Genomic DNA, 19,805 nt, shown 5'->3' with positions numbered 1-19,805 from the left:
GACCCCGTAGAGCTCAAATCAATGGGGGAACTCAGGATTCTCCGTGGCTGGCTTCCCTCATCCTCACATCACAGTGGGCTCTGAGAAATATTTCATCAAAAACTAGGATCATTCTCCTGTCTCTTTCGGCCTTTTGGCAGGGAAATTGAAGCATTTTGAAGAAGTTTAAGAGATATAACACAAAATACTTTTGAGTCTAAATTGCATCTCCAGAGAAATTTCCAATGGATGACCCAGTCCTCGCTGCAATTAGGATGAATATTAAACCCACCCCCCCTGCCACACAGCCGAAGGGGCTTGGTGTAATTTGGAGGCCGTGTGAGCCCGAGGACGGGAGGCAGTTCAGGCCAGCCGGGTGCCACAGCCTCCAGACACATCAGCCCCCCAGAGACCTGGGAACAGCCGGCGTGGGTGGCTCTCCGGGGGCTGGGGGTTAGGAGCAGGGGCTCCATCAGTAGCGAAGAAAGACTGATTAAAAAGACAGATGGACCAAACCCATCCTTTGCCTGCCTCTAAATAGTTCCTGAGTCTGTTTTAAGTGGCATTGACCTATGGTTATGGCATGGGCAGAGGACTCTGGGGCCTAGTTCAGAAGACTCATGTCTCTGAATTAAGGCTTTTCTATTTTGATTGCGGTTTTCTTCTGAGAATTGGATTTCAGAGGCCTTGCTGGGGTCAAAAGCAGATATTGTTTCCATTACTTCTGAATGCAATAAATATTTTCCCTGTGAAATCTCTTGCTTTCCATCTCTATGTGTTAAAAGACCATTCCTGAAGAACTTTAATGACCCTGAATACTTGGTGTTCTTTAAAGAATAGGATGACAGCAGAAACATCAAGAGCAAAACATGAAAAAGAAACTGTAATTACAATATTTTATGTGTTAAATTTAATCCAAAAAATAGCCTGATAGGGAAAAATTGTTCTATTGCATCATAACAGATGTGATGCAGGGAGATGCTGAGGCTCATTTCAGAATAAAACCTGAGACAAAGCCCCAGTTCTTCAGGTTTTCATCCCTCAACACCAGCCAAAAGCCAAGGCCAGGCGACACTGCTGTGCTCGGACAGAGCATCTGGACATCCCTGTTTGTGCAAAGTGGTGTCTGAGGGACTTCACCTCAGGGCCTGTCCCAGCATTTCCTTCAGCCTTTCTGCAGTGTTTCATGTGCAGATACCATTTGCACATTTACATGCTTTGAAAGTGGGATCTGGACAATTTGGGCTGGATCTGGTCATTAAGAGCTGGGAAAAATAAGCTCATAAATGTAAAATTGTGTTTGAATTATCATTGCGGGCCACACGAGCAGGCTGGTGCCTGGTGCTGCTAAAGCCAGCGGCGTTGTGGGAGCAGAGCCCACTCAGCTGTGCCCTGCATGGATGACAGGGACAGCCAGCCAAGGGCTTTCTATCAGCCATCACAGGATTTTCCTCTTCATGGACCTTGGCTCCATTTTTCCAGGGGAGAGTCTTTCGCTGCCGGGAGCACCTGGTTATCTCTGACACCCTTGGGTGAGGAGGCGTGGCAACGACAAGGGAGGAGGGCAATTGTAGCTGGAATCTTGATCAGGGAGAGCCCTCCATGTCCTCTGAGAGGAAAACACAATGTCCAGCTCTGCCTCCGTGCAGAGGAGGGACCAGAAGACGTACCTGCCTCTCCATGCACATTTAACATGCTTTGAAAGTGGGGTCTGGACAATTTGGGCTGGATCTGGCCATTATGAGGTGGAAAAAATAAGCCCCTAATGTGAGCATTCCAGGTGCTCACAGCACTCACGCCCAGCTCACTCTGCTGTTCTGTGTAATTAGAATATGACAGAGTGAATGCAGGAAATCTGCTCTAAATGCCACCCTGGACCTGAGGGCTGCTGAAAATTGTAGATTTCTCATACCATCAGGGTTAATGGAGTCTGCTTGCTCCAGTTCTGTATCTGATCTTTCCTCTGACTCTCTAATGTCAGTGGATGAGGGAGGAGGCTGAATGCTCCCAGGAACGTGGAGCACAGCAGACCTTGGGGGAGAGGGTCTGCATGGACCCCCGGACCAAGGCAGCAGGGGCAGTTCGGATATCCCCACTGGTTTAAATTCAACTGGAAATAATGAGAAATGAATCAAACTGCAGAGTGGGCTGAGGAATCTTTCTTGGACATGGAGTTTATGCAAAATATTCCATCAAGGGCTGTGCGTGGTCATGGAGGGCAGCTGACTGCACGAGGGGGCAAGTGCTTTGTTTTGATTTGAAAAGGTGGGATCATGGATTGAGAGCAATCCTGGACTGTGTCTCATCAAAGGTTCAGTGGAATTAACAAGACATGCAAATATATGCAAATTCTTCCTTTAAACATAGAGGATTTAAACATGCTAATTAGATGCATATTAATTTTGTAAACAGACACATTGTCTGATCCATAGCAACGGCTTCTCCATTCTTTTGATATAGGGAAGGGCTTGCGTGAGCTTTACTGGTGGAGGGATCAGAGACAGAAGTGGAAAATGGTGTGGGAGACAGGAGCTCTGTGCCCAGGACCCAGGAGAGACTGGGAAGGGTGTGAGCAGTGACCGAACAGGAGCATGAATGGACAATGATACAGAGCAGGAGAACTACCCTTCATATGCCAGGAGGTGCTGATAAGATGGAAAGGCTGCAAAATTTCTAAAATCATGAAAGAAAGTCCATTTTAAAATTCTTTCATACTGGAAGTGTGTGAAAGTGAGCAGCCAGCCCATGGTGATGGACCAGAGGGGATCTCAGCAGTGACACGGGTTTGATGCTGCAGCTCCCACCAGGGACCAGCGTCCCCTTACCTGGCTATGACAAAGAGCACGCAGCTGACCCCCAGGTAGGCGAGGAGGATGTACATCCAGATGTCGGGAGAGAGAGGGTTGAGGAAGGAGAACACGCTGGGGTTGGTCCCGTTGGGCTTCCGGTACAGGATGCTGACCCCCAGGGTCATGAAGGGCTTGGAGAAATCGATGGCTTTCTCCCGGACATGAGTGATGGTGAGAGGAGCCACGGCCAGGTCAGCTTTCTGCAAACAGCACAAAGGGAGGGGACACAGGCAGGGAGAAAGGAGGAGTTACAAACCGAGGTGTTTCCATCCCCTTGGAGACACCACAGCTCTCACACAGCTGAAACAGGCCAAAATGCCCCAAAGCGCAGCCCTGGGGTTGCCCCCTCCTGTTGCACATGTGGTACACATTTGCTGTGATACACAGATGTTGGGGGTACCATGTGCACCGTAAAAACAGCACAACCAAATGGAGGCGTTACAGCCTCTGCAGCTTCTGCCCCAATGTGACGAGCTCTTCTGAAACGGTCAGAAAAATCAGATTTTACCATGTTCTAAAGTGCCAGTGACCCTTGCTGTGCTTGCTCCTCACCACAAGACTCTACAACAGTGAGTAGGCTGTGTGTAAACCCTGCTGTTGGCAGCAGTGGTTTGTTGTTGTTGTTGTTGTTGTCCTGCCTTTCACGCTGATGCAAGAGGAGAGGAGAGTGTGGAGGAAGGCTACTCTGGATGGAGCTGCAGGGAGCCATACTGTGGCAGCATGAGATAAAAAGGTTCAATTTCTTTTCCCTCAGTCATTTCATGATAGATCTTGAGAGGCTCAGTCTCAGGCAGGAATGCTCGGTGCCTGCTGGGTGGGAGGGAGGGAGGGAGGTGTGGAGGTGAGACCCTCTGAAGAAGCACTATTTAATGATGGACTGCCCAGTCCACCCTGCTGGAATGGTCTGAGCTCCATGAAGAATTTCAGCTGAGCATATTCTTCATCCTGACAGCTTGTATGAATTGTGTTTGTTTCTATTTCTGTAATTTAATAATTTCTGTGCTAATTCAGCGAGTGACCACATACACCCTCTTTCTGTCGGTTAAGAGCTGCGTTCATTCATCTCACTAAACATTCATCCAGGTTCTTAAAAGCCACAAGTAAATACATCCAAGGTTTCCTCAATATCACCCGCCTTGCCTGAGCTTTGCAAATCATTCTTTGGGATTGTGAACTTCCGAGGAAACGCAGACACATAAATTACAGCTCTGAAGTTGAGCAGAGCCTCCCCCCATGCCAGGAGCCTGGGCAAGATTTATTTAACATCTGCTTCTGAAAATTAAAATTCTAAATTACCCATGAGTGATAATTACCTAGAGATATGGTGGATTTGTCATTATTCATGAACTTTAAATCAATACTGGCTGGAACATGCTTTGCTCCAGCAAGAACTGGGGGTTCACTGTAGGAACCAGAGCAGATCCCTGGCCTGTGCTGGGGATAAAGGTTGTACTAATGGTTTCATTTGACGCTGCCAATCTGTGATGAAAGTCAGTGCAATATTTATAAATAGAGGAATCTGGGCCTTTTACTCTAAGAAGAATCTCTGCATGAGCTTTTGTCCATTTACACGTGTGTGTGTGCGTGTGCGTAAGGGACCCCCTCTCCAACAAGCGCAGCCTTAGAGCTCCTGAACAGAGGCCTTCAGGAATTATATAACAAGGGTAAAAATGATGTATTTTTGTTCTAACGTGGTTCTCCGGCTGCATCCTGGTTGGTTTCCTTTCCTTCTCACTTTCCAAATGGAAATACATTCTTACATCAGCCTGGTACAGGAAGAGCCCATTTCAGTAACTGGCATTTGTCAAAACTTGTGGAAAATGGGAACAATATTTTCCCAGTGAGCCCATTGTGCCAGCTGTGGTTGTGGTGACATGGATAGAAGCTGAAGGGGCTTGGAAGTGGATGGGCATTGGTGGCTGTCTAGCCTGAGGTGGGGATGTTCTGCATCCTTGAGGCCATCCTGGCAGGTTTGGAGCTTGACTGCTCCCACCACCTTACAGCACACCTGGAAATTCTGGCTTAGTGCTCCCCACAGTCACAAGGCAGAAATGGCAAAAGAAATGCAGCATTTTCCCTCCTCCATCACTTCTGTGTGGGTGTCCTGACTCACCAGGGAAAAGCGAAGAAGATGTTGAAGGATTTGGCTACGGGGTTTTCTGAAGGAGGGAGCAAATGTTCTGTGGTCAGAGCTCGCTGGCGATGGCTGGGCTGGAGGATCCTCGGCCAAATCTGACAGAATGATACAGTGAGCTAAAGAACGGCCTGGAGTTTGTGCTTTGCCACAGAAAATGAAGAGACAGAAATCTGCATGGATGCCCAGGGATCCAACTGCTTTAGCGCAGAAATAAAATTTTACTGTGTCACTCCAGCAGCTCCTGTGATGTGCTCCCAGCCCTGTGTCCTTGCAGGGAATGTCACATGCAGGCAGGACAGAGCACGGATGCAGGAGCCTGGGCTGGGGTGTGTCCTGAGCAATTAGAGGCAGCACAAGGCTGCACTTCCATATCCTTTTTATCAATGCAGATTTTTCTGAAGGTGGCCTCTAATTAAGGGTTTGCTGACAGAGAGGATCTAAATCAAACCCACCAAGGGTGAAGCTTTGATTTGTCGTGCTCTGACATTCCAAACTGGGCAGTCAATTACCAGACTCTGGTTGCTTCCTTCACTCAGCCCTGACTCTTGTGCTGTTGCACAGTCAGGTGGTTTTTATTAGAGATGAGGAATTAGAGCAAGTGCCAGTGGCTTAAAGACCCTTGTCCAGCAAAACCACTTAAGCCTACACCTCTGTTTTACTGGAGCTCACACGTCTTCCAAGTCTTGTGCCTGTTCTTAAGTGTTCTGCTGAATTGAGGCCAAAAAGATGAATTCTGCCAAGGCAGCTACACATCAAATGCAGACACTTCTCCAACGCACCTCCAAGGCTTTGGATCTCTGTAAGTATCTCCACAGATCTCCTCATTCACCCAGTTACAGCGCTTCACTTGGCTGGAACGGCTGTGAGTTCACTGGGCGTTCAGCACAGGGATGATCGTATTCGCTGCAGAGATATTTGGCTTTCATCAGAAAATGCCAAGTCTTACCTCCAAGTTCTCAGTTATCAGGGAAATGTGGCCTGGGGGTCAGGACAGCTCTTGTGCAGCCACGGTCACTGTGGGAATCCTGCGGCGCCTGACCTCGGCCAGAGCCAACCCACGGGCAGTGGCCAGTCATGGCAGAGCCCACCAACAGCATAAGCACCAAGGTAAATATTTATTCAAGAAAATAAGCTGCCTCTGTGCTTATTTTGCCAATCTGCGTTAGGTATTTACATAAACTAATCATGTGTGTGTTGCCTGCAAGACAGAAATAGTGTGTGTGTGTTTTACTGATTTAATTGTTACCCAGGCCTGGCGGCATCGACGCTGTCATCGCTCGGTCTCTCTTGCCACTGCCAGCGCTGGGGCTTCTGCCTTGGGTCCTATCTCTACTTCCTACTTTAGTTGCTTGGCTGCTGTGCCCTGCTCCTGCTCCCTGGCCCCATGGTCTGCTGGGCTCATGCCTGCATCTCCCTGCACCTTTCCCTGCAGCAGAGCAGCCCTGGGTGTCCTGGGGGGTGGGGGATGAAGGGGCCTGGGCTCTCCTGCAGCTCATGGCTCAGAGACGAGGGGCTGCTCCTGGGGCAGGTGTGGGAGTGCTCTGTGAGAGCCCTGTGCCTGCCCAGGGATAGGGAAGCACTCACTGGGAGCAGAGATGCCCAAGGAGAGCAGGGTCAGTGTTAACTGTCTGATTCCAGCTCTTAATGGCTGCTCTGGCAGTCTCAGTCTTAGACATAATTTTTGTCAATGGATTTATTCAATATAAGAGGTGAATTAAGATGTCAGCAGGAAGAACCTAGCTGTGAGCTGAAGAGGAGGAATGAGGGCCATGAGGTCCTGTTGGGGCTTTTATAATCTTCACTTTAAGGAAGTTCTTCAGAGCTGGAACTGCCATTAACTGTACCTGAGGGATGTGAAGGCTGGAGGAGCCCGGTGAGAATGGAACTGCTGTGAGAGACAAGCCCTATCCTATGGATTCCTGGCAGGTGAACCAGCCAGCAAGGGGCAGGGACACCTGCTGAGGCACACAGAGAACTCGGGGCTCTCAACATACAGATCCTTCACCTGGATCCCCGAGTATGACCCAGTTATGAATCCACCCAATTAAAGATCTGAGCACAAAAGGAAAACCTGTTCTGCCTTATTTCCATCCGGTCCCTAACAGTGAGGTCCTGCAGTGTCTAAATAAAAGGTGGAGGACACTTCATCCAATGAAATTATTTTCTTCCCTATTCCTGGCCCAGCGACATCCAAATGAAGCCCCAGTTCATGACACTTGAGATAAAACATTCGCCAGTGCAGGAGCATTAATGGGGAGCTGGCAATGTGGTGCAATATGTATTTCTGCCAGAATTTACTGTCAATAAATGTCCACTTATTCTGAAAGAGTTAAATCAACTGTCAGGAATCGTCCCTAAGGATGGATATTACAACGCCTCTGCAGTTACCATTGGCAGGGATTTCCATTAGAAACCCCAGTGTTTGCCATATCTGTTTTATTCCTACCTGAAGTTTCAGATTGTGGCAATTTGATGTGCACTGTCGCAGCAAAAGACGAGTTTTATTTGTGAACAAGTTTGTGCAAAATGTCCAGAACAACTCATTCTGCTGGTTTTATGGGATTCTGCCCACAAACAATAGGGAAGATTTGCAGGCGTTGCTTTGCCAGACAACTGGAATTTATAAATCAGAACGGATGGGCCACGGTGTGCAGTGGAGCTTTGCTTGTATCAGTAATAATTTCTATGAATAAACATCAATAGCAGTTCACTGTTGCTGAAAGGAGGAGGTTTGGCAGTTGTCAGGTTCCCTGTTTGTTATGAATAAAGGGCTCAGGAGCTTCTCTGCATCACCTGGGTGCCCCAGACCTCCCTCAATACCTGAGTTCAGCTCTCATGGCCCTTCTAATCAAGGCTCCTCTGCGGGAATGGCCGGAGAGGTGACAATAAGCAGTAGACTGTAGTGAGGAGAGGCTACTTCTCCAGGGAATGGACTGAACTCCTCAAAACAGGGACTTTTTGTGCTGAGGATGAGCAGCAGATGAAAGGCAGCGGGGCAGGGCTGTTGCATTCAGCTGCATGAGGCTGTTGTCTCTGGATCTGCTACTGGGGACCTGCCGGACAGGGTCATGCTGTGGCTGCTCTGACTGCTGTTGCTTTTCCTGTTTATGCTTAAGGCCAGACTAGAAACACAGGGATTTTACAAAGGATCATAGCCTGAGGCATCCCTGCCTGTGGCCAGGCATGTCTGGATCAGAGAGAGGGGAGGGGGAGGATGCGCGACTGCATCAAGTCCAGAGAGCTCACTCTGTAAACACCTCTCCTGGCACATGATTTACCTTTGGGGTGCCATGATCTACCCATTGGTGACAGCACCTTTGTCCCCCAGACACTGCTGTCATGTGCCCACCTGGGCCACCCTATCCCAGCTCCTCTGAGGTGCATCTCCATCCCAGTGAAGGCCATCGTGAGGGACAGGTGCCCCTTGCTTTGCTCATCTCCTCTGAGGTGCATCTCCATCCCAGTGAAGGCCATCGTGAGGGACAGGTGCCCCTTGCTTTGCTCATCTCCTCTGAGGTGCATCTCCATCCCAGTGAAGGCCATCGTGAGGGACAGGTGCCCCTTGCTTTGCCCATCTCCTCCTCTCCAAATTTCAGCCTCAGCTCAGGCCGAGTTGGCTGATTGCCTGTATGCATAATCTGCCACTTCCACAGTTCCCAGGCCCTCTAAGCAAAAATAATCAGCATTTTAGCCTATCACTTCACCCTAGGAGCACCCCCTGCTCTGCATTCAGGGAGCCCATAGCAGCTCTGCCCACCTGTGTCACAGCAGTACGGGGGGCTCCACCTCCTGAGCTAAGTGGGTCTTCAGCAGTGCACTGACCTTCTGCAGTGAATTAATCCTGACCTGGGTATTTGGACCTCACAAAATCCTGCCTGCTCTGTGCTCCCACCTGAATAATTCCAATCTGTTTATGAGAAGGAGACACCGAACACAGAGGAAAGCCAGCTCAGATACCAAACTCTGGAAATGGGCACCCCTGTTTTCATCACTACAACTCGATTTGAATGCTGTCTCTAACACTTTTCCTCCTGTGCCTGAAATAAGCTTTATCTTGCCTGTTGCAGAGTGTCCATGGCTTGTGCCTTTCCCCACACCATGTGAAGATGCTGCTGAGGAAGGACCCATCTGGTTGGAATTTCACTTTTTAAGGCTTTACATAAACACAGCTATAAAAAGCAATGGCATGCAGATAAAGGAGCTAATGGCTTCATGCGGGGCCTGGGCAGTGTCATCAGTCCCTGCAGGCACATGCCCAGCCATGCAGGACAGAGTGAAGAGCAGCATCTCAGTGTTAGAGCACAACTTGCAAGAAGGGGGTTTGGCCCTTTCCTGCTGCTGTGTGTTGATTTGCGTTTTAAATAGTTATCCAAGAAATACTACAATGCAGATTTGACCACGAATTTTGTGTTATTTAATGAGGTTGCTTCCCAAACCTCCTTCTAGTCTATCTCAGTTAACTGACCACAGCTTCAGGAATGGCTGAAGCCTCCTGAGAGCCCTGTGATGTCTTGCAGGACACTGGAAGTGACATGGTTTGGGCTAAATGGCCATCTGGCTTCTACTCCCTTCGGAGGGATTTGCTCCTTGCGAGCCCTGCACTGCAGTGAGAGCTCCGGTGGCTGCTCCCAGCAGCGGGTGCCGGGTGGAGGAGCCGTGTCCCGGGGGGCTCTGCCAAGGGGCGCAGCCGCCGCTCCGCGTCGGTTCCGATCTGTGTCACACACATCACTCGGAGCGGCAGAGCACCAGCGCCTTGCACTGGGACACCGCCACTTGTCTGGCTCTGCAAGGCTGTTGTGTAAGAGGCTCTAAAGTCTGTATTTTGGGCTGCATGGAGTTTTCCAGAAGGAAAAGCACCAAGGCAGCTTTGCAGAGCTGGTGATATGTTTCCCCATGAGGCGGTGTCCTGCTCCCCAGGGCTGTCCTTGCCTGCCCCTGCTGCTCTCCTGCTCCCTGGGCTGAACCAGCCGAGGGCTGCAGCGCTTGTCGCAAACTGATTAAGCGTCACTTTGTCCCTATAAGGGACATAATCATCATCAGCTGCACTTTACAGATGGAGGAAGCAGTGCACAGAAGCAACTTGTCCAATGTCATTTAGGGCAGAGAAGGCAGATCTGCAAGCCCAGCCCAGCTCCCGAGCCACTCAGCAGCCCCTTGCTTGACTCTCCACACACCGCAGTGACTCACTCACCCAGCAAACACATTCCTCTCCCATGGATGATAAGAGCATCACAACTCTACAGGGGATTATTTTTGTGTCTTTGCTGCTTAGGCTGTGGATTCAGAATGTAGCCAGGACCTGGAGGTGGTCAAGGGCTGCCCCCCTTGAGCAGGATACTCAGGAGGAGAGCACTGTGCACTGCCTGTGCTGTTGCCTGGGCTGCAGAGAGCAGGGATTCTTTTTGTCCTTAGCTTTTCTTCCAGAGGCCTTCTCTGGGAATCAGATATTCAGAAAAACACCAGCTTTCCTCACCTCCGTATTTGGGCCCCTGGGATCACAGGATGTGCTGGAGGCAAGATATATAATTAGGAAATTGAGCAACCTCTGGCCACGAGTGGCAGTGTCAGACTCGGTGACGCTTTGGCGGCTGCAGGAGCAAAGCTGCTGCAACAGGTTCCCTGGTGTTTAATGGGCTTTTGGAAGTGGCCGTGGAAGGAGAAGCACAGCTGCTGTGTGGCAGAGGGAGCTCCATGTCCCAGGAGATTTTAGAAAATAAGTTGCTTTTCTAGAAAATAAAAAATTAAACTGTCCAGTGCACACCTGCTCCCGCAGTCTGGATACCTCCTCTGGACTGGGCTGTGTCTGGGACATGGCTGGGCTCCCCAGGCTGCATTGGTGCTGTGCCCTTGCCCATGTTTGTCCTCGGGGGTGAGAGCAGCTCACGCTGCCAGCCTAGGACAGCCAGTGTGCCCCGGGCCCAGGGGAAGCCTCTTCCCTCTCCACATGGCCAGCCTGTGTCCCTCTGTGGGCAGCATCCGGCAGGGAGAGGCTGTGCCTGGAGCCACAGAGCCCACTTCTATGCTGTGAGAATGGCTGTTTCCAGGAATTTCAAATGAATATTTGGAAGAGCCAGACACAGGGATATTCTTCTGACAGCCCGTGTGACAAGGAGCCAGGCGGGGTCAAGAGCTCGCTGCGGGTATTCCAAGCCAGTGAGAAATGGTACCTGTCCCACCCCAGAGAGCCAGCCCAGGGACAGCTCCAGGGACAGCCTGGGCACAACCTGGCACAGATAACCCTCAGCAGCCACCCACGGGCTCACTCACGTGGTCGATGAGCTCCTTGATCATGCCATTCCACTGCCCCTTCTCATCCTGTGCCCCATATTTCCCGTCCTCCACCAGCCGGATCTCGTAGGAGAAACCCAGGATGACGGCCAGCTCCTTCAGGAGGTCGATGCAGTAGCCCTCGAAGCGGTCATTCCCAAACAGGGCTGTGTCAGACTTACGGAACATAACAAAGGGCTCCTCCTGCACAGGGAAAGCAAAAAGTCCCCATTCAGGGTCAGCTGGAGGCAGGGCCACCTCTGCAGATGAGCCCGAGCCACCCGGCACCGGCTCTCCAGGCAGGGCTGGCACTGTGACATGTTGAGAATAAATTAACTTTGCACAGCACATCAGCTAATTAGCAACCTTGTTTACCCCACAAAATTTAATTTTGTCTCTTCTGAGCAGCCAACTGTTTTCCATTTGGTAGGATTTCAGGGAGAAAAATAACCATTTCATGCTCTGAAAATGAAGTGTTAGAAACAGTAAAAGAGGGGGAGGATAAACTCACCCCCGAGCCCTGCACCCGGTAGCTGCCATTCACCACAGTGAGAAGGAGGCTGGTGGGTGAAATTCAGGGTCAGGGAGCCATGCATGGCTGGGGCCACCCCAAAACCTCTCCACTCAGGTCACTGGCACTCCTCTGTGCCGGCACTACCTGACGGACACGGGGCCCTGCTACTGCCCAGGGAAACTTTGTGCTGCCTGCTGCACTTCTGGCTCCCTGGGAGAGCTGGGGGTGTCTGAACCAGAGCAGAGCTGAGCACCAGCACAGGGGAGAGAACTAATGCAGTGACCTGTGGATCCCTCCCCTCAAGCAGGGGCTGGCAGGTGAGCTCACACAGCGAAGCCAGAGTCCTTTGGTGCCTCTCAGGCTTGGGCAGCCACCGAGGACAAGGAACACTGGGGAGCCCGAGGGAAAAACGTGTGGAGGACAGATGGAAATGGGAAAGATGGTGGGCAGCAGGCAAGAGCTGGAAGGCAAGAGGAGGGTGAGGTACCTACAGCGAGTCCCTGGCTCAAACTGGGGGTGTCTGCAGGGTGCCTGTCCTTGCCATGGGGTGGCCAGTGAGGGAGGGTGAGGGAGGGCTACGCTTCGTGCTGGCAAACACCCTCTGTGATTTCGCTCAGGCACAGGGGGCTTGAAGAGGTGGGAGGGCAGGTCTGGAGCCCTCATTAGAGCCCTGTCACATTGCCTGGTTTGGTGGGGCATGGGTGCCCTGCCCGGGGGTGCTCTGAGGGGGTGGCTTGGGGGCCAGCGTGGGGCTGTGCCAGCCTGGAGGCTGGTGGTGCTTGTTTCTGCCCGCCTGCCAGCTCCCAGCTCTGCCCTGGGGTTCTGTGCTCCCACAGAGAGGCAGGAGCTGCTCCTTTGGCCCAGCAGCAGGGTCAGGAGGGGACGTGGCAGCACATGAAGCCCCATTTGCAGAGCTCTAAAGCCCAACTGATCACATCACGCCCATGGAGTTTAACTTGGCACGTGCAGCTCGGCTCAATCCTGCGCTCCCCCGCCGCCTCCTCGGCTTTCTGCTCTGGAATTAGTGCTTTGTTTGTGAATCAGCTGAATCTATGGATCTTGATATAAATACGCCGTCTCCAGAGCAGCCATAAAGCACTATTAATTTTGGGAAGCGCTGTAGGGATTACATACATATTTAACAGCCGAAGCACTGAACATTAGGACGCCACTCGCTTCAGTAATGTATCTCCAGGTCTCAAACATTTCCTAGGGGGTAATTCTGAACTCTGTGAACCACTTATTCACGGACTATTTCACAATTTATTACTGAAAATGGCCAGACATCCAATTCACAAGCTCTCTCAGTTTGCTAATCGATTTCTCAGTGAAGGTGCCCTCAATTTCATAACTTCACAGTTCCCATATTGCTTGGGGAGAGCGGCGCTGGCTGCTGGGGTAATATTTCTCTTCCAACAAGTCACTGCAATATGAGCAAAAGGGGAAAAAATAACCTTTCATGCTTTTTCTTTTAAAGGCTCCTCCTATGGCTCTTCTCTCGTCATTTACAGCAGTGCAGAACTACAAAGGGGTGTTGCAAATGCAAATAACATCTAAGGTTGTATTTTATGTTTTAGACTCCAGCATATGCAGTGCAATTACTGCAGAACTCAGGTCTGAGCACATTCCCTCCTTCCACGGGCACGGGGATTCAGGACAGCTGTGGTTCCAAGGTGGAAGCCCTGTGGCACGTGTGCAGGCCCATGGAGTGGCACAATTAATGGGAACTGATATCACCCTGTGCCTTATGTAATTTGTACGTGCTTGCAGAGCATGAGATGGAAATGCTGCTTGAAAAAATCCTGTCAAAGGCAGATGGCTGACAGTGCCCTCCTGGCTCCATCGTTTTGCATTATGCCCTGGCCTTTGAGGTATGGTAGGTACCATGGCCTGGACCCAGACAATTCCACAGCCATGGAAATGTTTCATGGGAAAAAATGCCATGTGGTGGATGGGAAGTTCAGTAGGAGGAGTGGCTGATTTGCATGGAAAGCTGCAGCATCATCTGTCTTTGGCTTATGTTCTGCTTCCACCCTGCTAACCCCTTGCTGAGGGATACAAGACCTTTGGTTCCAGCCCTTCTCCTGCCCTAGACCAAGAGTTCCCTTCCTCTGTTCCCCTCTGGGCACCTTGGTCCCATTCCTTTTATGATACAAATCCTCACTACATCAAGTTACATCCTTTTGGGAAGGGAAGGACATCACAAGGCTTCACACTGCTCCAGACTGGGGAATGCATCCCCAGCTGGCCCTTTTACATTCCCTGAAAACATGGAACACAAAAGGGCCGGAAAATATCCCTAGGCAAGCCCATAACTCAGGTCCAGATTTGGGCAGGTTGGCCAAGAGCTGATGTGTTTTGTTGCTTCCCGGTGCCACGCCCGTGCTGCGTAACAGCCGTGCAGGAATCAATGCCACCAGTCATGAACTAGTCAATAAAAACTCACTGAGATCCAACACCCGCTGTCAGATCCAGGAGTGAGCAGGAGAACAAAATACAGCGTGGCACTTGGGAGCGGAGCTGGATGACGGCATCAGGGGATGATGACCGGGGATTTCAGAAATACATGCCCAGGAGGGGGCAGACAGACAGTGTCACAGCTGAGCCAGGGGCTCTGGTTGCTCTTGGTATTCTCTTTGGTACCAAGAACACTCTTACCTGAGGTGGGCAGTGCTGGCCAGCTGAGTGCCCACTGCTGTGGCCCTGCCTGCCCGGGCACTGGGGGCACGGTGACATGGGGCTGTCCTGGAGATCAGCACGTGCAAGCCCCCTGTGCCCTCTGGCATGCAGGGATCGATCGACAAGGGACAGACCCCCAGCATGCAGGGATCAGCAGGGGATGGGCCCTCGGGCATGTAGGGATGGGCGGAGGAGGACTCTCCAGCATGCAGGGATGGACAAGGGACAGGGACCTGGCTGGGCAGAGGAAGCAGAAGAGCTCAGCCAGGACGAGCAGCAGCTTCCTGGGCAGGGCAGGCGCCCGAGTGGGACAGGGGCAGCTGAAGTGGAGGAGCTTGGCCAGGATAGCACCCGTGGTTCCCACTGGCCTGTGCCAGCCTTGCTGGCCACCACGTGGGGGCTGGCAGCCTGCTGAGGGGCGGAGGCATCAGGGATGTTGCAGGTCACCTATGTGCAGGGACATGGGGATTGGGTGCGCCATGAGCCCTGCCCGCGTGCAGGGCCTCTCCCAGCAGATCTGCACTGGGGTGCTGTGAGCTTTCAGAGATATTGGATATCCCTGGGGTTCGAGGGGGAAGGACGGTGACAGGCTGGCAGTCTCCTACCAGCACTGTGGTGACAATTAGAGATCTGTTGCTCAGTGAGTCCGTGACGTTGGGCCCTCGTCCTTTGGAGATTTCCGTGATGTTCAAACCATCGGAAGGGCTCCATGCTCCAACCTGAAATGAAGCAAACCAACACAGTGAACCCCCATCTCGAACTCCTCAATCCCTACCTGCATTCCTTAATCCCTACCTTGCATTCCTCACTTGCTCCCAGCATCCTACGGGCCTGGAAAAGGGAACTTCCTTCTTTTGTTTGCAGTAAACAGCAGCAAAACTGGAATTACCATGTAATCTGCATTAACCCTTCAGCTGCAGGTCACTCCCGTGGCACATGTTCCACAGTCCCTGTGCTGCTGCAATGGATGAAACTGCAGGGACTGGAATTTAGGGGCTGAATGCATGAACAGTTTGCAAAGGCGCTGTATAGAGCAACACTCAAACCACACTAAAGAGTCAAATCTGGGCAAGGATAAAGCACAACAAAAGAAAAATAACCACAAATCTGAGTCCATTCTCTTTCTTTTCTATTTCCCTGCCAATTTGCTTTAGTGGGGAGGACTAAAAATGACTCTAACAGCCCTGCAGATCCCTGGTAGGGACCATTCCTGCTCCCTGTGCCGTGGCAAATCAGCTGAAGGTTTCTAACACATCTCTTGGCAGGGCCCTGGGCCCCCCTTTGGGAAATCCCTGCAATGGGGGTCTCAATCGTAGCTGCAAACCTGGAGGAGTTGGTGGCAGCAGCCCTTTCCAGGCATGGCACAGGCACATCAGCTCCATTTCAGGCGCTCTGTTTTCTCAAGCTGTTAAATTTTATAAATTATTAGACTTTAAAGAAGTCTATTGATCCAGAAATGGTAAAACATGTCTCTATTTAAGGAAGTCATCTGGGCGAGGCTAAGCCTGTTAACCTGATCTCCACGGTGCAGGGGAGGCTTTGGGACAAACTTTGAAGGCAGGAGTGGCTAAAGGACTGTGACAGTGAGATAAAATGTCAGGAAAGCTGGAGGAATATGGGAGTGCTGCCAGCAAATGGAGCAGGGTGGCCATGGAGCCAGCCTGACAGCAAGAAAAAAACAAACCCCACCTGGAAATGGGAACAGAACAATCCATCTGTAGGGTCAAACTGCAAGGTGGGACATGGAGAGAAGCCAAAGGCAGCCAGCTCAATCCACTGGGGAGACAGCAGCTTCCCATCTTTTATTTATTGCTGTTTTTAAGATTCTTCAGCCTCTTCAGCAGTCCAAGGGGAGAACTTGGTTTTACTGCATCCCCAAAAAGAGACTTTGTAATGAGCAATGCTGCCTGGCAAAAAAATTGTCATAAATTCTAGAAGAGTTTCCATGAACTTTGTGAAAGGTTTTAAATATTTCAGGTAAAACCGAAGCAATCCCCCAACTCTGCCTTGGATCACACAACAGCTGCAATGTCAAAAATTATTATTACTGTGGATGGGAAAAAACCAAGTCCAAGAGGCCCCAACTTGCTGCAGTGCAGCCCCAATCACTTCTGTCTTGCTACGTTTTCTTTAAGAAAATTAAATGCATGGCACTTAAGACTGAATTAATCAGTTTAAAATATTAAAAAAGGAAGAAAAAGGAAAAAGTGCGTTAAGAGAACTGTGTGAGTCAGATAGTCAAACTATATGTAATTAGGATTTGGTAATACTCCTGTAATCCCTGGAACATCCAGGAGGTATGAGGATCAGGGGTTCAATCCTAAAGCTCAACAAACATAAGCTGTGATACATAATGCACAATCCGGCTGGGATTTGTTTGTAGTTGGGCGTTTTGTTAGTTCAGATTAACTATTGACAGAATTCCAGCTTCAACAGAGATTTGACATCGATACTTTAAAACCCCTCTGGAGCTGACACGAAGCTTTCAGAAAAATAATAGTGAGAACTGTGAAATCTCTGAATTATTGGAGACAAAAGTTGATGGGGTTTGTGTCGAGGTTTGGCAGCTTCCAGTGGGCTTGATGTGACAGAGGACTGCAATAACTCCAGCTGGTGCCAGCTCTGCTCAGCACACCTGAGGGGTGTTGGTTTGACAGGGGATACTGCGGCTCTGCTTAAACATTTGGATTCACATGGTATCAAAGGCTGGCACGTTTTCTATTACCTGACCAACACAGCTCTCCAGCAGTGTGTCGGTGCTGTTGGACTTCAAAAAGACGTGTTGTTATTTTTGGGTTAGACTCTGTAAACAAAATATTTTGTAAAAAAATAAGGCTACAAAGGCCAGCTCCTGCTCAGTTCTTGCGAGGCAGCAGCATCTTCCCCAGCCCCGTCCTGCCTCCTTTCTCAATCGCAGCGAGACTGAAGGTCACTGGGTTGATTTGAAATGGTTTCTTTTTTCCGTATGTGACACCAAAACCTCCTCAGCAGGAGAGGGCTGTGGTGACCTTGAGCTGTGTTACCTGAGGCACCAAGCTGCTGCTGCGGTGGGGAAGTGTGGCAGCCATTCATTTCAAAGCCCAGGAAAAACAAACGGTGAGGAAGGGGGATGGGGCACAGGCTGGTGGGTCCCGGGAGCCTCATGGTGCAGGATCCGTCCCCTCCAAATGGAGGATTGATCCATGGCTGCCTCCAGCCCTGGGGCTGCCTCCCTGTGCCGAGTGATTAACTCCCTGGACAAGTCGCCTGTGCTCTCGGGCCATGCACAGGTAATTGAAATCCCTCCCTGCTGCCAGCCGGGTGTCCTGCGGGCTCAGAACCTGTCCCCCCGCCCAGAGGCACAGACCCAGCACCGTGCCCGGCTGCCACAGGCACCTTGTACCTGTCGGAAAGCAGACTCTGCTCTAGAAAGGGCCTTGCTGCCCTGCCAAATTCCTCCTGTACAGGTGATAGACACCTGTAGCAGAACAGGGACACAGAGCTGCTCACAGAGTAGTCGGAATCACAGAACTTCTTGGAAATCACAACTCCCTGTGTTCCGGCCACTCGCTGCTCTGTCACCAACCGATCTCACCTTGAAACCTGTGTTCTAAGGGCTTTGAAGCTGTGCATGTTGCCTTTTTATTTTATATTTGTTTTTTTTAAGTAATTGAAGAGAAGGAAATTAAGTCCCCAGGCACACCTGGGATCAGATTTGCACATTAGCATGGTTTTACTGTGCCCAGAGGAGTTCTGCACCAATTTTGAGGACCCAAGGCTGCAGCCTTCCTGCCCTTCACCCTCATGACACCCTCAGCCAGCCAGGCAAGACTACACTTTTCTTTTTTCCTTATTGTCCCTTAGATAATAAAAAAAATACCCAGTGCATCCTCCTGCGAAATCCAGGCTGTAATAAACTGGGGCCATTCCCAAGCCTTGGGCAATTTCATAATGGGAAATGACACCAGATGATGATCTCTAGAGCTATGGTCTCCTTGGGGAAGAACTGAGGGTTTGTGAGCCAGGCCAGCGAGAGAGAGTGGGACAGGCGTAATTCCTGCCTGTTCAGGGCAGGGAGGGGTTAATGGATGTTCAGAAAGTTTCTTTTGCCTCCACTATCCCAGGAAAGTGCCACAAGCACTTCTGCAATCTGTAATCCCACGCACTGGCTTCAGGGCGAGTGAGTCATGGTTGAGCATGGAAAAGGATCTGAGAAATCCCACAAAGTGAATATCCTTTTATATAAACCCCAGAAACCTGGAATCAATACAACACCAGCCATTTCTCTGTTGCTGAGCACCAGCATTATCCTAGCCACATGCAGATAAGACAAACCCTACTTACCTTTTCAAGGCCGTCTTCTTTGAGACTGATGATATCCAAATCAAAATCTGTCCGTAAACCACTGGTTTTATTAAAGACGATTCGTCCCGTTAATCCCTCCCATTGGGCCTGTGGAAGGGAGAAAAAGTAGCAGGGCTGTTACTTAGTATCATAAATAATCTTTTGCCCTCCACTGTATGTTCTTTTAATTAGTCCTTATGCTGGTTCTTTCTCCCTAAAGAGCCTGATTAATTAATAATTCCTCCGTCACTGCTCAGACCGCAGACAGAGCTGGAGATTTCCTTAACTGCCTTGCAGTCCTTGCTACAATTTCTGTTCACACCTTTGTGTTCACCAGCTGTTGCAGGACATGATGACTCAGTAGAAAACGACTTGCATTTATCATGGCATCCTTGTGTGCTGCATTTATCCTTGTAGTGCTGATAAACGCCAGCTGCAGGGAGCCGGGACTGGGACACTCCGGTCAGAAGTAATCCCTTAGTGCATGAACTTGCTGTGCTTCCAAGGTGTGTGGAAGCTTAAACGCTGGGAGTGCTTCCTTCTGTCCTTCCAGATGCAAAGTGGAGCAGAAGAGGCCAAGAACGTGTCTGTGCAAGCAAGGTCTGAGGTCTGGAAACAGGCACAGGAGTCTGGGGGCACATGCTACTGGTGCCTCACTTCAGTTTTTGGCAGCATAAGGATGGGGCAGGTGCCCACTGCGACTGGGGACATCCTGTTCCCAGAGATTTTCAGTGCTTGGCTGACTGAGGTCCTTAACAGCCCGGCCTGACTGGGACCAGGAGCAGGAGCTTGGGGTAAAGATGCCTAAATTCAATTCCACAAAAATTACTCTGTGATTCTGTTTCTTTCCCATTGTTCGCTTTGCAGCACGCCTAGAATGAATGTCTCTGATTTAGGAGGTGATAGAACCCCCAGTGCCAGGTGCTCTGTGTCAGCAGAGCAGGAGCTGGGGGACAGCGAGGTGTCCGATGCCTGGGGGCGGTGCTGGATGTGCTGTAGCATCCTCCTGAGGAGGATGCTCCCGTAGGAACGCCAGGCTGCTGCCACAGTTTGCTGC

The 19,805-nt window shown here is 50.6% G+C and overlaps 1 protein-coding gene across 1 annotated transcript in view; it reads right to left on the bottom strand.

Annotated features, from left to right (window-relative positions):
- Positions 1-19,805, bottom strand: part of GRIK3 (glutamate ionotropic receptor kainate type subunit 3) — a 105,461-nt gene that overhangs the window by 13,041 nt on the left and 72,615 nt on the right. Inside the window, exons 8-11 of the mRNA XM_032132384.1 lie at positions 18,749-18,856; positions 15,031-15,144; positions 11,233-11,436; positions 2,805-3,028 (exon numbers count right to left, since the gene is read on the bottom strand). Coding sequence (XP_031988275.1) covers positions 2,805-3,028; positions 11,233-11,436; positions 15,031-15,144; positions 18,749-18,856 — 650 coding nt within the window. The remainder of the gene's footprint in view (positions 1-2,804; positions 3,029-11,232; positions 11,437-15,030; positions 15,145-18,748; positions 18,857-19,805) is intronic.

The sequence above is a fragment of the Corvus moneduloides genome, chromosome 23, assembly GCF_009650955.1.
Source record: "Corvus moneduloides isolate bCorMon1 chromosome 23, bCorMon1.pri, whole genome shotgun sequence".
Lineage (NCBI taxonomy): Eukaryota > Metazoa > Chordata > Aves > Passeriformes > Corvidae > Corvus > Corvus moneduloides.
Note: the sequence above shows the minus strand (reverse complement) of the source record. Positions and strands in the feature narration are given on the sequence as shown.